Genomic DNA, 23,318 nt, shown 5'->3' with positions numbered 1-23,318 from the left:
TAGTTATGGGAAGCACAGCTTCTGAATGCAGCCTTCTTGCTTAGCTAGAGTTCCTTCCTACTTGCAAAGTCAGTATGCACCTAATATAAACTGTTTTCTGAAGTTAGTTTTATAAAATAGAGTTGCTGAGAATGCTTTTCTTCCATTTTAATCACAGAGGCTAAGAATTCTTATTTGTCATTACTTGCTAAATTTCTTTGCATTTTTAGATTTCAGACAAAAATAAACTACTACTCTTGCCAAGCAGTCATGCTTTTAAATATTTTCAAATTGCTGAAAACAGTTAAACTTTATCTGTTATGTTGCCTATTTACTTACAGCTGCTATTCTTTTTACCAAAAAAATTATCATTTGCATCCTCCTAATTTATTTTTGAGTTCTAGCATTTTACTTCAGTGCAGTTTGTCTCCCTATCCAACTATGTAACAGCTTATAAAAAATATTAGAGTAATTCAAGTTCTTCAGTTCAAGCAAAAATGAGTGCTCCTTTTCTGACAATAATATCAAATGATTAAACTAATGCAGCCATAACCTAAAAGCTTTGACAATGTTTATTATTCAGACTGCTTTAGTGATTGATTTCAAGGTTAACTCTTGAATGTTGAGTTAATGGCTACAAGGATGCTATGTTCAGTGTAGATCCGCCCCCCCCCCCCCCGCCCCCAGTTGATTTAAGCTTAAAAACCTGTATAATTTTAAGATTACATGATTAATAGTTCCTTTGGAACCCAGTATAAAATAGATAAAATTGAAAATAAAATCAAGATTATGTCTGTAATAAAGACAGCTGTATTGGTGCCTTATGTGTTTGAACATGCTTGTGAAAAGTTAAATCAGTGGTGTTATGGCTGATATGAATCATTACTTACCAAGAATATAGAATTAATTTTGTTCTGGGAACAGGTTTCTTATTTACAGGATTTTTATTTCCTGTATACTGTTTTTCAAGCCATCTTGAATCAAATTCCTCCTACTGTTTAATATCATATGGACACAGCACAACTTTTTAAATTACAAGGAAATAGGAAAATAAACCATTCTTTTGAAAAAACCTCTATGCAACTTTTGGACAAATGGCTTACTGTCAAAAAATAATAAAAAGCGGGGGAAAAAAAAAGTCATGTGCTTATCTTGACTACACAAAGAATCCTTGGGTTAGCTGGGACGCAAATCCACAGCGTTAGCTTTGTAGAGCAGCTGCCTGCAGTCAATAAAGAGCGTTGACTTGGCCAGTTACTGAAGAGCAGATAAAGTGCTGGATGTTCTTGCCTCTGGTTCCACATATCAAAAGTTGTTTGTGGCACTGTTTTCTGAGAACTGACCAGGATTATATGCACTGTCACTAAAGATTAAGTAGTTTGTAAAGTATAAATCGCCTCTGAAACAGAGTATACTTGAAATATTCTGTACTCAATTTAGAGAAAGGACATGAAATGGTGCAAATGTTGCAGTGCTCTTTGGAGAAAGGTGGTGTTGAGATTGTCTGCTTGTTCTTGAAAGGTCGTGTTTGTAAACTGTGCAAGAGAAGACAAAGAACAGAATGTAGAATTTGATTCGAAAATGCATCTTTAAATTGAGAGGAAGTGCTTGTCAAACTGCTGTTTGTGATTAAATTGAGAATGCTAAGTGGACTTTATGGATTATGTCATAAAACTCAATTATGGGTTCAGTTTGTTTTAGTATTACAGTTTGACCAGGGGCTTCTCTGCAGAGATTCTGTCACTGTTCATCTAGTTCTGGAATTTCTTTGTGGTATGGTATTGCTTCACCTTCAAAATTGTGAGGTCATGGTTTCCAATGGAGGTTTCTCTCAGGATGTATCAGTTAGTGGTTGTTTAGAAATAGTGGTTTACATTAGAATAGCATATGACAGAGTAAGCAGTCTTTCTTTAGAGTAGCCTCTTTTTTTTTTTTTTTTTTGATGCTGTACTGTGAGTCCTTTACTTCTTTTTAATTATCAGTAGCTTTTATTATTCAAATCTACCTTTGATGTTAACATAGAGTTTCACAGATGTTGGTTTCTAGAAATCAGTTCAATTTCAATAAAAGAAAAATATTTGATCTTTTCTCCATGTCTATTCCTTAAATCATTTCTGTACATGCGTTAATAAGATCATTCATTTAACCATGTACATGCATTAATAAGGTAAAATCTCTTTGAACCTTAGTTACTTTTTAATCTTCGAATGAGATTTAAAAGAATGAAATATTGGGATTTTTACCAATAAATTTAAATAGAAATTGAATCATTTGAACTAATGGTAGAATTAAGTGGTGACATTTCAACGTTAAATATGATGATTTGGTATATTACATTAGATATTTTCACTTAATTTTTATGAAAAGTAGGATTTTTATGAGCAGTAATTCTCAAAAATGTGAGTCTACTTAATGGAATCATTCTCCTCAAGACTATACTGACATTGTTTTTTCCCCTTCCGATACCCTTTCTGGAATCTGGAAGCTTTTTACTCATTGTCGTTTTTTTCTTAGTTTCAGCCCAGACTCTGAAGAGCAACCTTGATTCAATGAACCATCAGATCCAGCGCCTAGAAAATGACATCGAGAATTTCCCTAAAACACAAGATGAACATGATAAGTTTGTAGAAAAGATGAGCATATCCTTTTTGCATGTCTTCGTTGGTGATCTGAACATTCTGATCGTCTGGTTAAGTATTTACAACACTTGAAAATAAGTTTGAAGTCTCCTCTTCCTTGCTTTTATTCTTGCGCAGAGGAAAGCGTAACAGAATGGGCTGAATGTAAGATAACATAACTGAGTATAGCTTAAAGCATTTATAATCAGACCTTCAAGGGAGAAAACCAGATAGCTTTCTTGAAGTAAGTATAGTGGCTGGTCATAAAGATAGTAGTATGTCTTTTTGCCTTAAAGAATGGTATTTAGTAATAATTGTTGAATCATTTCAATCTAGAAAACTATCAGCAGCAGAGTATTAATTATTTTCGCTTCAGATATGTTGTTTTTTGAAGGGGAGAATATGAATTTTGTTAATAGTTTTTATTTATTTATTTTTAACAGATCATTTTAGAGAAAAAGTATTTCCATGTTTTGTACTCGAGTGATTTGTCCTTTGATTTCTGTAGGGAGTAGGGACTGTAGGTTCTTCAAGCACTGGTAAGTAAAATCTGTGGGAGGATACCAAATGATGACTGTCAAGCCTGTTTTCCCTCCAAAATTTTCATATATCCAGCTTTACTTTTGCTCAAAAGTGTGAAGTAACAAGTAAAGTATACTGTAGATGCAAGAAGCTCACAAAACTGTGAGAAAGACTAAGCAGAAGTCCTTTTTTTCTTAAAAGAAATTTGGAGGTTTTTATTTTGCACAAAGCACATTTCTATATATGTGGAAGTATTTGGCATATGGTACATGGCCAAGTCCAAGGCATTTTGTGCGTTTATAGAAGCTCACATAGTTCATGTGACATCTATTCTTTCTTACTCCAACCAGGCAGAAGTCATGATTTTGTGGGTTTTTCAAAGGAGAAAAAAAAAAAAAAAAAGAGGATTGATGTCTAGAGCCATTCGTAGCTGCTCATCACATTTAGTAGGTGGATGTAACGAAGAGGTTCTCCTAACTACTGTGTATTTGGAAAGTAAATTTTAGCAGGATTAACCATCTGAATGGATTCAGTGACAGAAATTTACAAGAAGATATTTAATATCTTCTCTATATGGATTTATTTTAAGTTTCTGACAAGACTGCAGAAAAGTAGCTTAACGGAGACAACTCATGACTAAGTGGAAAATTGTTTCTTGTTACTTACATATTCTCTTCCACCTTGTCTTATTTGCAAGGATAGGAGACTTGCCTAGTAATCACATTTATCAGTTCTGCTATTAAAAAAAAAACAAACCAACTTATTATTTCCCTGAGATACATTCACATAAGAAAATCTTACGATATTGCCTTGTAATTGTCCTTTGCCTTGTCATCATGTGTGTAGGCTGAATACTGTCAAGTAAGCCCCACTTTTGTTCATAAATGAAACCAACATATTGAAATGCACCTTTTGCAACTGTGTTTTCTTGTTAAGCTTGACAGCTCTGTTTTACAGGTTATATACATTATTTTTCAGTTGTGTTGAGTAAATGCTTTGCCATTGGTTGTTTTGCTACCTATGTATTTACTGTTCTTACAAAAATAATTTGCATCACTCAAGTGATTTGGTGACAAAAAAGCCAGGTAGGTAGTGTTTACCTTTTTCTGCTCTGTGGTTTATCACCTGAATTTCTTAAAGAAGAAGGATTATCTGACAATGCAAAAGAGCCTAAAAAAAGTACTAATGCTTTTTTGTATTAGCAAAAATATAAGGATCCTATGAAATTTTTGAAAATTAATTGTTGAAAGTCTCCTGGGCAGCCTGGCTTCAGTGCACATACATTGATGTCACAGATAGATTACCAATTCCTGGTAATTAAAATAGGCACCCTGAACTGTAGATGTCTGATAGCTTTTATCATACTAGTGAATTTGGTGGCTTGACAAAATAGATAAGACTGTAAGAAATGAACTGGTGCTGCCTAAGGATTTATGTTTTCATAATTAATAGATGACCTGATAAATGGTGATTTTCTTTTTTAGAAAGTCATCTCCAGTTATGTCAAGTGATCAAATTTGTTTCTGCTTATCATTGAATATTTTTAAATTTTCTACACTCCCCCCTTTTTTTAGATTGAAAAATAAATGTTAAGGGGCGGGGGAGACATCTTAGTCTTCAGTATATATTTCTTTTGTTTCTTTCAGCTTGTTGAAGAATTGTTGTTGGTAGCACACACCGAGATTAGAAAGTTAAAGAATTTCAGGCTGAACATCTCTCGAACTGCTTGAGTGTTTCAGAACATTTGAGATGTGGCTGAACATAAATCACTTCTCAGTAGAGAGTTCTAGGATGCAGAAATTCTATCATAATTAAAGGCATAGTTTCTCTTTCCTGTTCCTGCTAGTAAACAAAGCTGTTTACCGGTAATTGTGGATGTGACTTTCTTCAGAGAATATGAAAGGAATATTGCTTGCTGTCATACTAAGGTAGGAGATCAATTACAATAAAAATACCATTCATAATATTAATTCATAATAATAAAATGAATTAATATTCATAATATAGAAGCAACTGCTATGAAAGAAATTACTTAATTTTAGGGTTTTTAACTTTTTTAGCAAGTAAGTTTTTGTTACTGTGAGTGAGAAAAAGATGAATAGAAATTCTACTTACATTTTCAGCTAGGATTTTTTTCTTGACCTGTTTCTAAGCAAGCTAATTTGTGATTTCACTTCATCAGTTTATTTAGTGCATACAATCATTCGTCTCAGTGCATACTACTTGATGTAACTCTTGAATGCTTCAAAATAACTTAAAACTACTTTAGGAATTAAGTACAAAGACAGGAAGAGTAGTATGTTACTATTCCACAACCTGTTTAAAAAATTGCAATATGTTGCAGAAGTAATATGTTCAGGTAGATATATCCCACGGATTAGCAAACTTTGAATTACAGCTGTTAGAATTAAATTCATGTAGTTTTGACTGCAGTCTGCTAACTTGATACATATTTTGACTTGATACGGTTATTTTTTATTATTTATGAACTGAGGAAAATGAGTTGATGTTATCTGAATAGTTTACCTTTAAAGTAAGACTATAGTCAACTAAACGAAATAGTTTGATAACAGAAGCACGTTCAGTTTTACATCACTTTCTTTAGAGCTGTGCAGATACTCCCATGAATTGTCCCTGTAATTGTGTCACTGTGACTTCCTGCTTAAGGGTGTTTTATTTTTTCCATTTATGATCATAAAGTTCAACTAATATAATAAAAGAAATTCAGATGATGTATCTGTAGGTTGATTGCCATCTTTCATAAACAATTAATAAGATATAGTATGGGCATCTGATTTGATTTCAAGCATAATAGAACAGTCTCAGCAAATAATGCCACTATCAACTTCATACCTTCTTTTTAACTAAAACCATATATTTTATGACAGTATGCAATCCTGACTTTACAAATTCAACTAGTGTAAGTTCTACTATGGCTGTAATAGATGGTACCAATGATTTTTGTCTCAATTATACATAATGATCTGGTTTGACTCCTTGTGGTTTCAGTTTCTAGCAATCGTGACACTTGAAAAATCTTTGAAGTTTTTTGGGACCTGTTTGTTTGTAGGTATTTTTTCCTCCATGTCAGAATTTTTATACTGTGATCAAGTTACTTAAATTGATCTGCAATAACAAAGTAGATTCAGTTCTTTAGTTTAGGACTTTTTTCCCCAGTCTTTACTGGTATTTTTTTAATATCCATTTGAAATACTGATTTCAACTAAATACAGTATTTCAATAATTTTGTAGCTTCATAGGTGTGAAGAGTAAAAAAATATAATATCACGTATCTCTTTTTCTACATCAAAAACCTGGCTCTCTTAGCACCATCATTGTAGTGGGACTTTGCGTTCTATTAGTAAACAGTTCAAACTTGCCTCCATGATCACTCCTTGCTGGGCCACAGTTCTGCACCTTGTAGTGTGTGTCTGTGTTGTTTGTGGTGAACACTGTGGACTTCTTGAGATAGCTGTATGGAAATACTTCGGTGGGATTCTGAGGTGATTTTTATAGTTGCTTTCTTGCTATAATGCTGGGATTTTAGTTTGCCTTATATTAGGATTTTCTTTACATGTTTAATTGCCTAAGTTTTAAGGAATGCTCACAGCACTCTCTGAAGTGTTTGGCATCACGAAGCTGACCTGTATGGTCAGCCACCAGAAACAGTTGATTTCAAACTGGGGATTACAGCTATGCTATAACAGAAAGTAGAATATAGTATAGTAATGGGGAGGGGAAAAAAAAAAAAAAGGATTCAAATACTCTTTCTGTGAATTTCATGCTATATTAAATAACTTACGCGTGATTCTGGAGACAACTTCTTCATGATCTGGTCCATGGGTAGAATTGTATTTCTTTTATAATTAGCCCAGCTTCATGCAGCACTGGGGAGTCTGATTCAACAGTTTAGAAAAGTAATTACAACTATGACAAACCCGGCTTTCACTCCTCGTTTTATTTCAGTGTTTGTGTGTCTAATTGAAGATTTTTTTTTAAATGGAAGACTCTGAATTTTAGATTTACTTGCCATAGGTGTATATGCTGTTTTCTTTTTAGTGATCTTAAAACATGAGTTTCTAGTTGGGGATTGAGGAAGATACTCAGATTAATGGGGTTTAACTTTAAATGTTATTAAGAAAGATTAAAGACAACAGAATGAAAAGCTTTTTCAGAGGGAGTAATAGAAAGTTGTACAGAGTTAACTTATTAATTAATTTTGACTTAGAACTATACATACATAAATAATAAATACCACCTCTTCCCCCTCCCGCCATGCGCACGCACCCCCAGGGGCAAAGGTTCAGTCCTGCAGAGAAGAGGCAGGAGCCTTGTGCTGAGGAGAAGGGAGGAGTGGGAGAGCTGGGGTGGCAGGAGGGCACGCGGTTTGATCGCTGCCCCTTAGGTTCATTCTTCTTATCCTGCTAGTCAGAGAGACTGACTTTTTGCTGTGTTGCTTTTGGATGATCATATAGCTTATAAACAATCTTACATTAATTTATTTATATAATGTATCCTAGGTGTACTAATATGTCCTTAAAGGAAGATTTTGTATAGCTCTTCTGTTTTTCAGCTGTAGCATTTACCCTAGTAAGAGATGTTAACATGCCTAATCTTGTTAAAATCTTTTGCCTACCAGAGCAATAAATAGTGTCACTTGTTTTTTCTAACTAATTGCATACATGTGAAGAATTAAAAGCTTATTTTTAAAGAATTGCAAAATTAAGGGAACCATGAATGAAAGAACGAAAATTACTGCAGATAAAAAAGTTTCAAATCAGTGTGTATTCATCATATCATTAAATAGAACAATGGTGATTTGTGAACTAATTTTAAGTTTCAGAAAGGAACACCATTCATTAAAACAGAATCCTTTTTATGAAATAAAAAGCTACCTTCTTGAAAGGCATATATTCTCAATTGATATGTATTTATGCTCATAGTTCTATCTAATAATGCCTATTGACTCACAACTAGATGTGAGTTTTATTACTTCCTGAGTTGATGTACTTCAGTGGTAGTGAAATGATCTGGGGAGAAGTCTGCTTTAAGTGTGGGGGGCCTTTTATGCACCGAGAATGTTGGATAATATTTAATGTGCACTAAACATCAACGGATAATTCTCTTGTACGAACCACTGTACTGCAGAATCTCTTATAGCATGCCACTAGGGGAAAAACAAATATATTCTGAATCAGAATCTCAGCATCTGGAAATGGCTATGAAGCTTTTTTCATCTGTCAGGGTGACTGAGCAGCAGGACATCATTTACACACTGACACGGAGTGCTGAAAGAATGTTAATGGCATTAACACTCTTGTCATCTGTTAACACTTGGGATTTCCTCCTAGCTTGTTGTGGAAAAATAATTCACTTAAAGTGTTTTGAGATGTCATTTTTAGGAAAGCCTGTTGTTGTTTTTTCAGACAATTTGAAATGTACTGGTGCCTTCATTTCTGCATGAGAACGTACAGTAATATCTGAATTTGCTCACAACTAGGGGCTTCTCAAAAATAACCCCAAAGGGGGGAAATTTCTAGGAACTCTGGTATATGCTGCTATATTTGAAGTAACTATCTTTTGCCCGAGTATATTTGAATGTGGTTTTAAATGTAGAGGCATTTTTCAGTACTTTGGGAACTGGAAAATAGAACCATTCAATGATTTTTAATCCTTAAGACAATTTTATACGTGTGCCTTTTTTTACAATATTTTATAAAGTTTTTGTTCTTGCTATCTACAGAAATGACATTTGAAAACACTTTCATTGGAAAGTGCAGTTCTTGACTAAAAGAGGTATTTTGGGAAAATAATGGGTGTTTTATCCAGATAAAATACTTTCCCTAAATAATGTCTAGGGAGAAAAGGTCTACCTTACTGAAGTTTGCACATCAGTGAGATTTTTTTTTTTTTGACTTCTCAAAGAACCTGGTTCTTATCCCCTCCTTACCTCCCTCTCTTTCTCTCTTCTCCGCCCACCCCCCCAAGTGAGAAAACCTATATTGCCCAAAAAAGGCAGTAAAAAAGCATTTACTGTAGTTTGAAAGTTATGAAGTGTTAAGTTATGTAGTGAATAACAAAGGAACAGAAAGACCTAGCTTCTAGATGTAGCATGGTTTGGGTTTTTCTTTGGCGTTTTTTTTTTATTTTTTTTAAGTTATGGTTACATTATATGAATGTAATCAGGGTGTTTTGTTACTCTGTGTTGGGCATTTGTTTAAAGTCAAGCCTTCTGTGTACAGTGAAAAACAAACTCCAAGGAACTGTCAGCAGAAAACACGTCTTAAGATGTGCTAGCACCAGGGAATAAAGTCTTTTTTAAGAAGACTTATGAGTGCATACAGTGGAAAGAAATGAAACAGCAGTGATTTATTCTAGTTTAAGAGATCAAAACGTCAGCTGTTCTCTCCAAGTCTTACCTCAGAAAAAGTTAATACTTGATTAAATGCTTAGTCAAGTAATTTTTTTAATGTTTTCAACCATCAGTTGTTAGTCTTTCTTGCTAATATAGAGAAAACAGAACAAATAACACTAAATTCATATTATTCATATTGTCTGTAAATGAGGAAAGGCTAGAAACAATGGAACTTTAAAATACTTTTTTTTTTTTTTTTCCAGTGGGGAAAAATGGACTACTCTAAGCTTCACTCAGCTGTTTTGAACTTTGATTTATATGATTCTTAAAAGGATCAGCTGAGGCCATCATATGATCTATTTTGTTATCACCCATGAAACAATTATGAACTTGTTGAAACTTTAGGATCTTGCTGAATATCAAGAAATTATAATGAGCATCTAGTAGTAGTGCTGCTACTACAGCGTTTAATGAGACTTCTCCTATTTGTTATTGATTATTTTAAAATATATAATTTTTGTAGTTGTTTGCATTTAACTATGAGCTAAATTATTTCTTCAAAAATAAACTTGTGATTAATTTAACTTTCTGTTAGCAACATACAAGAAAAACCCTATTTTTTTCTAAATTAAAATAGTAAGTGGAAGAAGAATAAAAAGACTTTGCACTGCCTACTGAAGGTACCGCATAGAAAAGTAACCATTTATTTGCTGTTGAATCTTTGGTTTATGGAGTTTTTTGTTTAAACTGTATCTTATGTTGTTTCAATATCTTTTTACTTACTCATGGTTTACAAGTTTCAAGCCCAAGGAAAGAGAGCAGAAAAGGCTTTCTAAGGTCTTACCTTCCTGGTAAAAAGACGCATTATGGTTGCCTTCTCAATAGGCAGGTATGTGCAGTATATTATAAATATAGTGATCAGTAAATAATTTTCTTCAGTTGAAAGTTCTCTGGTTCCCTTTCACTTTCTGTCTGAGAAGAGTACAGCCAAAAATACTGTCTCAGATGAAATGTAAAATCACCCTGTATGTTGGCTCTTTGTATGCTGGTTTCCTATTTAACTTCCGGTTCTTACAAGCCCGTACAGGCCGAGGACAACTGCTGCAGTAGGAATGTGAATGGAATTAATTTTGAAGCTACGATTCTGTTGGGCTTCCTGTCTAATCACCTTCATTTCATTGCTCTGTTCTAGTCAGATGCGTATAATAACAGAAAGGGGAGTGAGAATGCAATCAGCTAGAGAAAGATTTGAAGATGGTATAGTAAGAGGAGAATGGAAAGTAGCCAGTGGATGGAAGGATGAAGGCTGAGGACCCAGATTTTGAGATAAGGGGCACAGTGTCAGAATGACAAGGTTTAGAAATACTCACGTTAGTGGCAGGAAAGGTTCAACGTGACAAAAAGATGCAAACTTTGTCTTTCTGCCTATACCCTGAAAGTTACAAATGTGTTTTGCTTCTTTGTAAACTGTTCTTAGTGTATGCTCAGTACTTTTTAAATGGAAAATGCTTTAAGCATTTCTAAGTCCTATTATGCTGTATGTCTTTTGCTTTACAATTCATTTTATACTTAAGGTGGGATTTTTTTTTTTGGTTTTTTTTTTTTTTTTTGCTTGTATGTCTTTAGAATTGCAACTGTACAGATGAATGTGTAGGCCTGCTTTTGACTGTAAGGAACTTTTTATCCTATGTGATGTTCAAGTTCTCTGGATTTCTGCTATCCCAGTGCATTCCCAAGTGCGTAAATCGTTCATGTTGCAAGGAACTTTTTGCAGCAGAATGTACATTTAAGTACTAGGAATACCATTTTTCCCCCTCACTACAGACTTAGGTCAATTTGAATTCATTGTTAATGAGACATTAAAATGCTCTTGAGAACTTCCCCCTTCTACTACATATTCTATAGGCTTTTTACTCAAATTTGCATAGTTGATTGACATGATGAGCAAAGAAAAAAAAAAAAACATGAGGTTGGTGCACATTACATTTTGCAGCCAGGATGCTCTGTTCTAAGTTCATGTACCTCTAAGAAAGCTAAATTTGTGACTTGACTATCAGATTTGAGATTTCAGTGAGTTGCTTGGCTGCTTGACTGACAGCCACCAAATGCGCATGCCCCAAATGTGCATTATTTTGTGTTTCCCCAAATGCAAGAAAAGAATCGCTAAAATGCACTTTTGAAAAGGAAACCAACAGTATATCATTTTATGAGAGCTTGCATTTAAAAACCTTTTATCTCTGAACACTCTCATCATATTTAAATGGGTATGCTAAAGCAACCAAGACACACTTGATTAAACTGATCGTGTTTGTAATTCTTAGAAGTACATCTGAAGGTCTGACGTATTTCATCAGCATAGGCAGAAAATCCCACTGCTCAAAGCAACTGTGATAGAAGATAGGAAGAATTAATACATATGTATAATCTGCTTTTCTTTTCCAAACTAGCAGCTTTATTAGAAAATTCAGGGCATCAGTGAATAAACAGTGTTTTCTGTTTCCATTTTTGCATTGCTAATTGTTCAAGCTCATAGCATCTCAGCATTTTGAATCCTATTGAAGAACTGACCCTGCCAAGTTCAAAATCAGATTACAAGCAATTTGTGCTAGGTTTAGTTATGTATATTCAGTTGACATTATTACGCTATGGAGGAAAAAAAAAAAGACTGCTATTTGGTGGTGTTGAGCTCAAATGTACTTAAGTTGTGTACTTAGTCTTTGGAGAGCTTGTCTTCCCAGCATATAAAATGATCTGCTTGTGCAGACTAGCCTTTTTATAGGTACCAGTTTAAAAATTAGATAATCAGCAGGTCAGAAATCTGGCCAGGACCTATTGTAATTAGAAGGCACAATAGCAGAAGCACATTCTGAAGATCTCAGTCCTGAGCAGTACAGCAGCACTCACACAGAAACAATCCCAGAAGCTGTAATTTTTTTTTTCCCCTAGGAGATTCTGTTGTTCAGTGACAGTCATGATACAACTGTTGCTATTCAATTCCATTTCCACTGAGAAATGTCGGTATGGCCTTGTGGCATTTACTAATCCTTTCACTTACCTAATTTTTCACCCTGAAAAAAATTAATCCCCCACTAAAATAGCTTTGAAATATTTGCACGAGTGGTGTCACATTTTGTATGACTAGATATTTGTCATGAAGGTCAATAGGCATCATTGAATTAATATAAGGTTAAATATAGTGTTTCTGCTGTGTGTAAATATTCTAGACCTGCAACACATTTTCCCATTGTATTTGCTGTAATATGCAGCAGATGAAAGCTGTGAATCTTTGTACAAAGTTAACTTATAAAGATATATTGCTGAAACAAGGCAAGTCATTTTACTATCCTAATACAATGAGTCTCCTTTTCTGGTCATGACTGAAAACCAGTTGGGTTTGGTTTATTACTTAATGCAGTAAATGGTGGTGTTGCTAATTGTTTTCCCAAATAAACGTCTTCCTAAACTACTGGAAAAATCAATCAATTTGCCATGATACTGTTACAATCCTTATGGGAGTTCTAGGAAGTATTATATTTTACAATTTCAGAATTGCTATGCAGGTTTTCGTACTAGCCATTTTAAATGAAACTTTATTTTCGTTCACTTACTAATTTGCTTTGAGCATGCACGGTTACTAAGCTGCAACCCATGTAGAATTAGAGAGACTTTCCAATTAAAGATGAGTTTAACCTTGTAGAAAAAAATCTCTGATATCTTCCTGCTTGGTCAAGTCCAGTCTTCCTCCTGAGAGACAGTCTAACATTAAGTATATTTTCCTTGAACTGTTTCTTTGACGGAAGAGGGTTGAAGAATGAAGGAGGTTTGAGCATAATTTTATCCTTTATATTTATGCCCTCTGCTTTATTTCTTCTGAGTAAATGTGCTACTAAGAGATACGTGAGAAATAGTGGTGGAAGAAACTGTCAGTCCATCTTCTACATTAAATCTGTAAATTTAAAACAGCCAGTGTGGATTTACAAGGGCTTCTTGTAGGGTATGTGAAGTAGCAGTTTTACCTTGAACCAGAACGAACACACTATTGATTGCAAATCTAAAGCTTTGCTACCTCTTTCAGCTTTAATGAGGCATACTGAAGCTTTCTGGAATAAATGTGGGTGGTTTGGGGGGTGGGGGGGCAGGTTTAATCACACAAAGTATGAAATTTTCCTTAAGGTATGCTGAGATTCTGTATTTTCCTCTGTGGTGCACTATGCATCAAAAGAATTGTTAGTCTGTTTTTATTACATACCATCAAATAACAGAGATACTGTTGAGATATTTCATGGTGAGATATTTAATGTTAATTGTTTAATTTGATACAGTCTGGGTCTTGCTCAGTGAAATAGAATTTAGAAAGCTTTAAATTGGTCAGGTCTAATCTGGCAAGATTCCAGATGTTTATTTTTGTTCTAATGCAAGTTTTTAATGATACTTCGCTGTGCTTTTGCTAGGTACCTGGCTTCATTCATTTTTTTTATATTCCTGTATTTTAATATCTTTATGTTCCTTGATGAAAAAGGAATTCTACACAGTCCTGCGTAATTGATCATGAGATATTCCATTCTTCTATGAGCAAAACATGATGTAAGCCAACAGAGAGATATTAGTAAATCATTGTTTCAGTGCTTGACCAGTTATGCGAAAATTGTTGATTTGCTTTGAGACAACATTAGCCTCACAGACTACAGACTGCCTTAAAGGCATAAACAAAGGGGGATGATAAGTAGCAATATATTTTGTAGAGTAAGGTATCGGTCAGGTTCTTCAGGGAGTGGTGCGAAGCCCACTTCTCTGTAATCGTTGCAGGAAGAGTCTGTAACAGAAGGCAAACAGTGTATCGGTTAGATTCTCGGATAACGAATCGGTAAATAATGCAAACACAAGGGAGAGAAATACCAAAGGGCCTTGGGAGAGTAATCAGGAATCGGGACATAATAGTGTGAGAATAACTGTGGAGAAGTGTGTGATGCTGTATTTGAGAAAGTAGCGGACACATGCATTCATGAGGATATAGTTTGTTGGTAGGAGAAACTGTATAGTACCTTCTCTTTTTTATAAGGGAAAAACCCAAGAAGCAAACGCAGTTGGAAATGCAGTATAGATCATATGGTCACAGTACCTCACAGAGGAAAATTCATTATTTTTCATTTTAATAAGAGTCTGTTCTTTCTTTTGTTGCGTTGAGATAGAATTTTAAGTGTGTTGACTTCAGGTTTTTTGCACGTTTATGTAGATACTATATACCGAAGAAGTTAGGTGAGTTTGCAGAGTGTTTTACATGGAGCTGAAAGTAGGGCTGTCAGGCTGGGGGTGGGGGGGGGGTATCACAGAAGGTTATGTGGCTGGGCCTGGAGGGGAGGAGAGCAAAAGGAGAAGCATATAGATCCAAAAAATATGAAAGAAAAGTGATAGTGACTCATCTTTCTTCGCGAAAAATCATATGATTTTTATTAAAAGTGTTCAATCTGTAAATTAAATTAAAACTTTGTGTTTAAATGCCCCGGTTATGTCCATTAGAAGCTTATTTGAAGAACTTCTCTTCCCAGATGGTGAATTTACCCAGTTCATCTGGATTTTCAGAGTCAGGTGTCACTCATTTGTTGTTAACTTTAGTGTTGCTCTTTAAAGGGCTCTTCTCTTTCCTTCTTGTTTTGCCCTTCATTCAGATGTAGGCAGGAAGAATTGAATCATCCACAAAATATCTTTCTGCCAGAATTTTTTTTCCTATTTGATTCATCTTTCTTAAAGCAAACTAAAAATGCCCATGGTGTTCCAGGTGATAACTGTAGGATTACATAGGTATAATCATTACTTAGATTGAACTTGAAAATCACCTAATAACATGTCATGTTTTAATGCATAACGTTCATTTCTCTTACAACTATTTGATATCGGTAAAAGAAATGACAAATCCCTTTGGAAAATGATCCTTTGGATTTTAGCTGCTCTGGACTAAGGTAGAGTTTTCATAAAGTTAATATTTAAAAATACAAGTACTATGGAACATTATAAATGAAACTAGTGTTGTACAAAGCAGATTATAAATTTTTTTTCTGACAGTATATTTCTACCTTCAGATCTTCATTTCCTTTTGAGAAGGACAGCCCTGATATGAGGGGACATAAGATTATATTGATTTCTTTCGTATTGGGCTATACTATAAATCCTGTGAACAGGAGCGTGCAGACAATCTGTAGGTTCCATTATAGTATGAATAAAGGAAGAAATGGAACAAATGTTACAAATGGGGAGGCGCAATGATATGCAACAGGTAGCTGTGTGGCAATTAAGAACTTCAAATAGCTTATTTTTCTGATTTTCATTTACTGAAGAACATATATTCTCTAAATTATATAGTACAAACTTGTGTAGGATATCTGTTTAAATCCAGACATTTGACTATAGATTTGTGCTGGATTTTTTTTTTGTTTAATCCCTGAGATTATGTAGATTTACCACATGAGGGAGCTCCATTCTATTCTGCACCTTGAAGACTGCATCTAGAATTGTGCTTCAAAGCTAGTACCGAATAAGATTGAGAGAGGATTTTATACGAGAAAGGAGAAAAGTATAAAAAGGTTGCTGAAATGCATTTTTAGAGTCTATATTGGCTAACTAGTGAGAGAAGAATTTTTTGACAGTAATCTACGGAGACACATGAAAAATTATATAGGAGGAAAAGCCTGCTTGTTTAGGAGATTCTAAGGAATAAAATTCTATGAACAAAAATCTACTTAAATACATGGAAATCTAAAGGCTTCTTGATTGTGAATAATTGCCTGAGGGAAACTGTGCTTTCATCCTTAAATTTATATTAAACCAAGTTGTCCAGATCACTCAAAGATATTTTTGTAAAGAATTGTGCACTGCTAGAATGATAATTCATTAGAGATCCACTCTCTAATTGCTGTATGCTTATTTTAAAATCAGAAATTAAAGGGAGAGTGCACTCAATAATCCCTGGAGCCGCAGCATTAGATATCAAAATCAAACTGTCGTGAGACAATGCTTTATCAAAAATGTTGGCGTTGATGGAACTGCTTTTTGTCCTCTACCCTTCTCCACTCACCCAAAAGACAAAGTAATTAGAGAAAAACTTTTTGGAGAAAGTGTACTCATCCTTTCTCGAAGTGGTATGTCTGAGTATAAGAAACTTTCAGATCCTGATCGTCCTGTGATTATGCTCTTTGCTTTTCTGTCTGACTAGAACATTTGTTTAAGAAATATCCTTACGTGTTTGTTGGCTGAGATAGAAATTGGAGGGATTACTTCACTTTCCAGACTTTTCTTTGTTTTAATCCCAGTCATTTGGGGCAAGGCTATTCGTGTGCCTAAGGTGGTGAGTTCCTAGCAAATAATTGCCCAATAAGTTATGGTTACATATTTTGGTATTAATATCTGAAGAGAAAAGAGGAGGGAAAGGACATGCACCGTTTTACTCAAATCATATATCATGTGTGGGTTTAAGTATGCAACTGGTATTCAAAATACTGTTCAGGTGCAAAATAGACTCATTTTTAGAGTATAGTCTTTCATTTTCTCCTGTGCTTGAATTTGTGAACACCTCATTACAACAGTTGTTTGCACTAAACAAATCTTACTTTTAATAAAGTTATTCTATGCTTTTTTTTTATTAGGTGGCATAAAATCATTCCTTTTCCTCCTCGATTTTGAACATCTAGGCTCTTGCAACATTATATGATCTGAACTTTCTCAGATTTCTAAAAACAGGAAAATGAGGACTTCTAACATTGCTGCATTAAAGGAAGCCTAGAAATATAAGGAGTCACGTCTCTCTTCCTTCCCCACACGTTACTGAAAAACTTTATCTAGATGCAGTAACCATCAGATCTACTGATTGAAGCTTGTTAAAACAGGGTACAACTGACAGCTCAAACATAGCTCTCTTAATTAAATCCAGATGAAGTGAGGAAAAACTGCATGATCAAAGAGAAAGTGAATGTGGTTGCAGAAAGATTTAGGGCACGGAAAGCTGTAATTATTGTTTAAGGCATCTCATTGTGTGTTCCAAAGCTAATAGAATATTTCTAGGAGTGGCTACCTTACCATGGCTTTGCTAAAATAGGTATCAACAACTAATTTCCTTTATTGTTGTTAGAACATTGTTTGTCAATGCTTTGTGTTATTTGAAACAGTCAGATTTAATTAATTTGAAAATAATATGCAAAACAAATTTTGCAGAATCATTTTGTTTGTACTAGCTGCATTTTAGTTGTTTTCTTTCTTGTTTTTATTCACCTAAACAGATTTTTATCTAATTGTTCTCCAGGGAAGGTATGCTAGAAATCCATTACTCTTGCAACGTTTTCTGTTTCATATATTCTTGACTATCATGTCTTCTGTGTTACTTTCTAATTAATGCATGAATAGTGATCATAATTAATTGTTTGCCACCACAAAATATGAGAGAGATTTGAGTTTGAAAAAGCTACAAAAGCCATTCTTCATACTGTTTCAAATTATTTTTAAACCAAAATATCACAAATGAGAATTGAGTTAAGGACTAGATGATTTCTGTTGTAAAAGGTGCTGGAAAAGCACCTGCATAAAGTATATAGGGAGCGACTACTTTTCAGACTTCTTAGTGTGGGATTCTAGGCAAAAATGTGATCCATGATTGTGCAGGACCTGAGCAAAGACTTATTAATTTTGTACAAGTATAGGAAAATAACCTGTAAAGCATTATCAAGCTGGAATAATGAACTGGAGAGTTCTTTACATTCTTCTGTAATTTTATCAGACTCTTTTTGCCTTTCCTCTGTCCTGTCATCTTCTAGTATCCATTGTCCTAGCACTCCCATCGGTGATGCCCTCTTCATGCCATCGTCGCATTGCAGTACGTGGTGTAGGTCTAAAAAGGCTTAAGAACTGCGAGGGAAGATCATGAAATACCTAACCAATATACACCGAGTGTGAAGTTATAGCTTTACCTGTATTTATCTGTTTCATGCTTCATCTGACATAATCTTCTTTTTCCTTATTTTTAACAGCTCTCACAACTTCCATTTCAGACCAAATGAAGCTAAATAGTCCACCTCTTTCATTCATGAATGGCATTTTGCCATTCTCTTAAAAGGATGTTTTTCACCTGTCAGGCGGTGTCAGTAAATTCAGTTCCTCTCAGCATGTTTTTGCAAAAGCAGTTTCAAAATTCTGGTGACTTCATCAGTGGAAATAAGGCTTTGTTTTTGTCAGGATTAAAGGTTTGTTTTACTTTGAGTTCTAGAGCTTTTAGAAATCGTTTTGATCTTTCTGTCTCCTGTTAAAAATGGGAGTATGGACTTTGGGGATTATTTCCCCGTTACAATTATAGAAAAAAAACCCTTAACTTCTGAGGTCATCAACTGCCTTTTTCTCTGAAGAAAAAAAACTATTAGTGTTTTTAGTTTAGGTTAATACCTAGCTCTAATTCTGGAGGTTTTCCAATTTAAAAAAAATATTTTTATTTAAGATAGACAAGATCTTCCCTTCTTTCTAGCTTGTGGCTGTATAAATGCTGCCTTTTATGTGTTCTGTTTGAGGAGCCAAGTGCTCTTATTTACTTTTAAAATTTTCTTCTTCACGCTACCACAGGAAATTCCTAAATCGGCATCGTAAGTCTTTGGGCAGACTTTTCCAATATAAACCATTCTAAGAAACAGCCTGTGGAGCTTTGTTCCTTGGACTGAATATTTTATAAAATAGGCCCTTGTTTATCAGGTTTTGCCTAGAGAGTCCTATGGGACTTTCAGAGAAATGAGCACTGATCTTTGCATCCTGATTAAGAGAAGTATAAATAAAAAAGGCAGTATTGTAATTGTGTTGACAGAAGCTTTCTCTTGTGCATAGTAAAGTGCTGTATGTAGAATCAATGGAAATAGTCTTTTCATTATTGAGAAGTTTGAATGCATGAAAATTAGGAATTGATATGATTACTTAGAGCTAGGGGTTAGTAAACATTGACAGATTTTTCTGGTGTTTATCAAGATGAAAGTTTTATGGCCATTTAGGGACAAGTCAGAAAACCTCATCTTAATTAGCATGAATTTAAGCATGATTCTGCCGTTTATGGAGAAGGAGCAGGTCACAGCTAGCATTGTTATCAGATGGTTATGATCTTTCTGTGCTTCATTTTCCTGAACACAAACACTGAAATAGTGTCTGTACACAGCGAATGCAGTTGTATTACATAATTCTGATAGTGAATGACTTCTTCAGGCACTGATGGAAGGAAGGCCAGGGAGAGGAATAGACCTCTTTGTATGATAACTGAGAAGCAACTGTTCTTTCGTAGGCTTTTTTTCTGGGCTATTCTGTCAGAATGCTGAATGATGAGGTAATTTGCTTTGTAATGAGAAAGAAATTCTCACACTGAGCTTTTTATGGGTATTTTATTAGTGTATCTTTAAGCTCTTCAGAAGTACATGGTTTTGTGTCAAGAGATAAAATAGGGCTTCTTCTATGGGTCTTGGTTTCTTTGGGTTCTAATTTGGGTAGATGAAGTGTATTGCAATAAAGATTTCTGCAATTTTTTTTTTTTTTAAACAAAGGCTTTCAACAGGAAGAAAAGATTAGGTATATAATTGTGATTCATAATTATCTGTGTATGCTCCAGAAGACTTGCCTTCTGTGTAGTCACAGAGATACATTATGTATGTAGTGTGAATGATAAAATTGTTAACATCTGTTTACATACTCATAGCAGGTGAAAATAAAGCTATCAGTGTAAATGACTTACTGTTATTAAAGCTGAATTTCTGTCTTCAGCTAATAAGTTCTGTTTGTGTTTCACCAATTAAAGAATGCTCTATTATGTATGAGCTTGGTAAGAGCACTGGTGCATCCTTCATTAAAGATGATGACGCTGTTGAATCAAACTTTTTCTTCTAGTCATATAAAACATATTTTTTGCCTAGTTTGGCAGTTCCTTGATCCAGAATCCTGCTCTGAAATGGTGTGCAACAGTTTTGAAATGACAGAATGCAGTTTGGATGGTTGAAATATTTTTAGTAAATTTTCACACTTAGTGCTAGTTGTTTGGAAATCATTACAAAAATATTTGTGTTCTTGTTGAAGTGTATTTCTTTAATATTAGTTGTTGATAAGTGTACCCATGAAAAAAAAAAGTGGTTTTCTCTGTGAACAGTGTATGGCAATAGATTAGCAAGCAGTCTGCTTACGGTTTTAATTTCAGGTGATGGTGTCAAGGGATTACGTTATTTTCACAGATGAGTTTGAAGCATGGGCTTGGTTCTTTTTTGTAAAGTCAGTCAATGAGTTGGCAGAAGTGTGGATAGGCAGCTAAATCAAACCCAGTGCAGATAAACAAACTCAATTATTTGGTCCTTATACTTACTTTAGCTGAATTGTTAGTAGCTTCTGAAATTTTGATGATGATGAGAATAATCCATTTTTTTGAAAAACAGGTTTAAATAGTAAAGACCATTTGATTTGTTGAAATAATTAACTATTCAGCAAGGTAATTTTAAAATTGGATGTTTATAGTTCATAGTGAGGATTCTGACAACTGGTTTGTTCTTAGTGTTTCATTTTTCTCTTCAGCAGTTCTCATAATCTGATTTAATTTTGGCATGCTTGGAGTGGGAAAAGCATATTTGGGTAAAGTACAGTGTGTAAAACTTCTTTGTAAATTTGGGATTTTTTAATGGAATGAAGTCGCATTATATATCCTGCTTAAGGGCAAAGAAATTATTTGAGATGTTAGGTATTGAAGTCGAAATTATATACAGACAGAGTAACCAAAGCCTTGTTCATTTAGATTTCCCAGAGTCGCAGGATGGTTGAGGTTGGAAGGGACCTCTGGAGGTCATCTTGTCCAACCCCCCCGCTCAAGTAGGGCCATCTAGAGCAGGCTTACAGAACCGTGTCCAGATGGCTGTGGGTATCTCCAAAACTCCATAACCTCTCTGGCCAACCTGTTCCAGTGCTCAGTCACCCATTTAAGCACAGCTTGGCTGTTACTCAGCGCTTGATTCAAACTCAGAAACAGAGAGGGCCAAATATGAATTAGGTTGTGAATTTTCATTAAAGTACCTTTAGGTATAAATGCAGACCCTTCTGCGGAAGCAGAGTCTTCTAATTGTTTTCTGATTTCTTGCCTGCTGTCCTGTACACCTGATTTCCTTTTGTTACTAATTTCTTACTGCTGAGGATGTCAAGTGCCACCTATAAGTAAGGTTAATTTGCAAGCAGGTCTGGTGATCCACACGTTAATATTAATAAAATGCAACATTTATGATGAGTGGTGTCACAAATGTTTTTTAATCCCACTCTTGTATGCTTTATCTAATACATCATAAAGGCATACAAAGAAAAATCAGCTGTTGTGTGATTATTTACATAATTCTTTCTGCCTAATTAGTTCTCCCCCAACTATGCCATTTCGGGCTCCGGCAATTTTACTTTCACGCTTTTTGAATAGGCAGGTTTTCAGCACATTTATTAATTTTCCCACAGTGTCTGCAGTATTATGTTATGGATTGAGCTAACTGACAATTAGTTAATGGAAGCAAAACTAACTTCTGTTTCTTCAAAATAGAAGAATGCACAGTAAAGATAATAGACTGGTTTTATACTGTTAAAATTTATATAGTATGTTGGATTAATAACAAAGCTGTAATTTTATCAAGGCATCAGCTATCAGCACGTTAGTTGTTCCAGATATATCTGTCGCTTTAAAGAGTTTTGTAGCGTGTACGTGTATCTCCAGAATAATAAGGTGGCATTATGATATGTGGCTGCATTCCCTCCTGCTTCAAGAACTGCTGACATTAATTCCATAGTTCAGCTCAGGACAGGAGAGAAACATTCAAACATATAATTTGTCATGGAAATTTTAATAAGCCAGTTTTAATTAAACTGTATTATCTGAGACACAGAACATTCTGATGGAAATTGTCAATTTTCAGAACAGTAAATGAGTACTGGAGTTTGGAATAGCTAACAGAATAATAAATTGTTTCAAATTGTAAATTTAGTAAAGCATGAAAGAATACCCGTTGACATATATATTTTCAGTCTTGCAGTATTTAGGATTATGAAGGCTCAGAGCTTTGTAATTGTGTAATGATACAGTTCATGGACATTTTGCACTTCTCAACGCAGATTTATCAATCTGCAACTTAAAGCTAACAGCCAAAACACTGTGTATTTTTCAAAAATGCATTTTAAGAAAAAAAAGTTATTTACATTGGAAATAGTAAATGGACTACAAGTTTTCCTACTGTAAATTATAAATTATGATTGACTGTAATTTTTATCTAAAACCAGTGTGTCATATAAAGTCTAACTGTAAATCAAACAGTTAGAAATGCACCTAGAAAGACTGGTGTGGACAAATTTAAAGGAAATCATATGGAGATTTATAATGAAGCCATGTTTCTGTTTTTTTAATGACACTGTGCTGTCTTTTGAGAACAGTTTCTGTCTGTAATGAATATTAGGATAAGTGTGTATAGTAGAATAAGAAACCTTGATGCATTCAGTAAAACTGAAGTGAACTGAAAAATAAGTGGATCAGATATTTAAATAAATAAGTTTAGGTGGCTTTGCTTTCCAGACTCCCTAGAAAATCCCAGGCTGATTATTTTTTACCTCCTCATTATAGTGCTAATTTATATAATATGCTAAATACATTGATTCTTTCCCTTTAGATTGAGTGTATTTATAAATGAGAACATCTTCCATCTCTAGTCCCAGTGGGCCTTTATTTTCTTTTGTCCTTGTGTTTTTGCTCTCTATTAGGAGTTAATCCATCTCTAGTATAATGCCAGCTGCCTCTTTCTTAAACGAATTTTTTTATGTCAGCATGAACTTTTGAGAAT

At 34.4% G+C, this 23,318-nt stretch overlaps 1 protein-coding gene across 5 annotated transcripts in view; it reads left to right on the top strand.

Annotated features, from left to right (window-relative positions):
- Positions 1–23,318, top strand: part of DIAPH2 (diaphanous related formin 2) — a 255,821-nt gene that overhangs the window by 124,233 nt on the left and 108,270 nt on the right. For 3 of the 5 annotated variants that reach the window (XR_015702702.1, XM_087749098.1, XM_087749097.1), the window contains exons 24-25: positions 2,494–2,668; positions 4,966–5,047. Coding sequence is in view for 4 of the 5 variants with exons in the window: in XM_087749098.1 (XP_087605224.1) it covers positions 2,494–2,668; positions 4,966–5,047 (257 nt within the window). In the remaining variant the exon portion in view is untranslated. Of the gene's footprint in view, positions 1–2,493; positions 2,669–3,040; positions 3,057–4,965; positions 5,048–23,318 lie in introns of those variants that run through there. The other 2 variants (XM_087749099.1, XM_087749096.1) reach the window with 2 other exon arrangements.

The sequence above is a fragment of the Nipponia nippon genome, unplaced genomic scaffold, assembly GCF_047370975.1.
Source record: "Nipponia nippon isolate SJK-2023a ecotype South Korea unplaced genomic scaffold, ASM4737097v1 scaffold_12, whole genome shotgun sequence".
Lineage (NCBI taxonomy): Eukaryota > Metazoa > Chordata > Aves > Pelecaniformes > Threskiornithidae > Nipponia > Nipponia nippon.
This window is presented reverse-complemented; position numbering and strand designations above follow the sequence as displayed.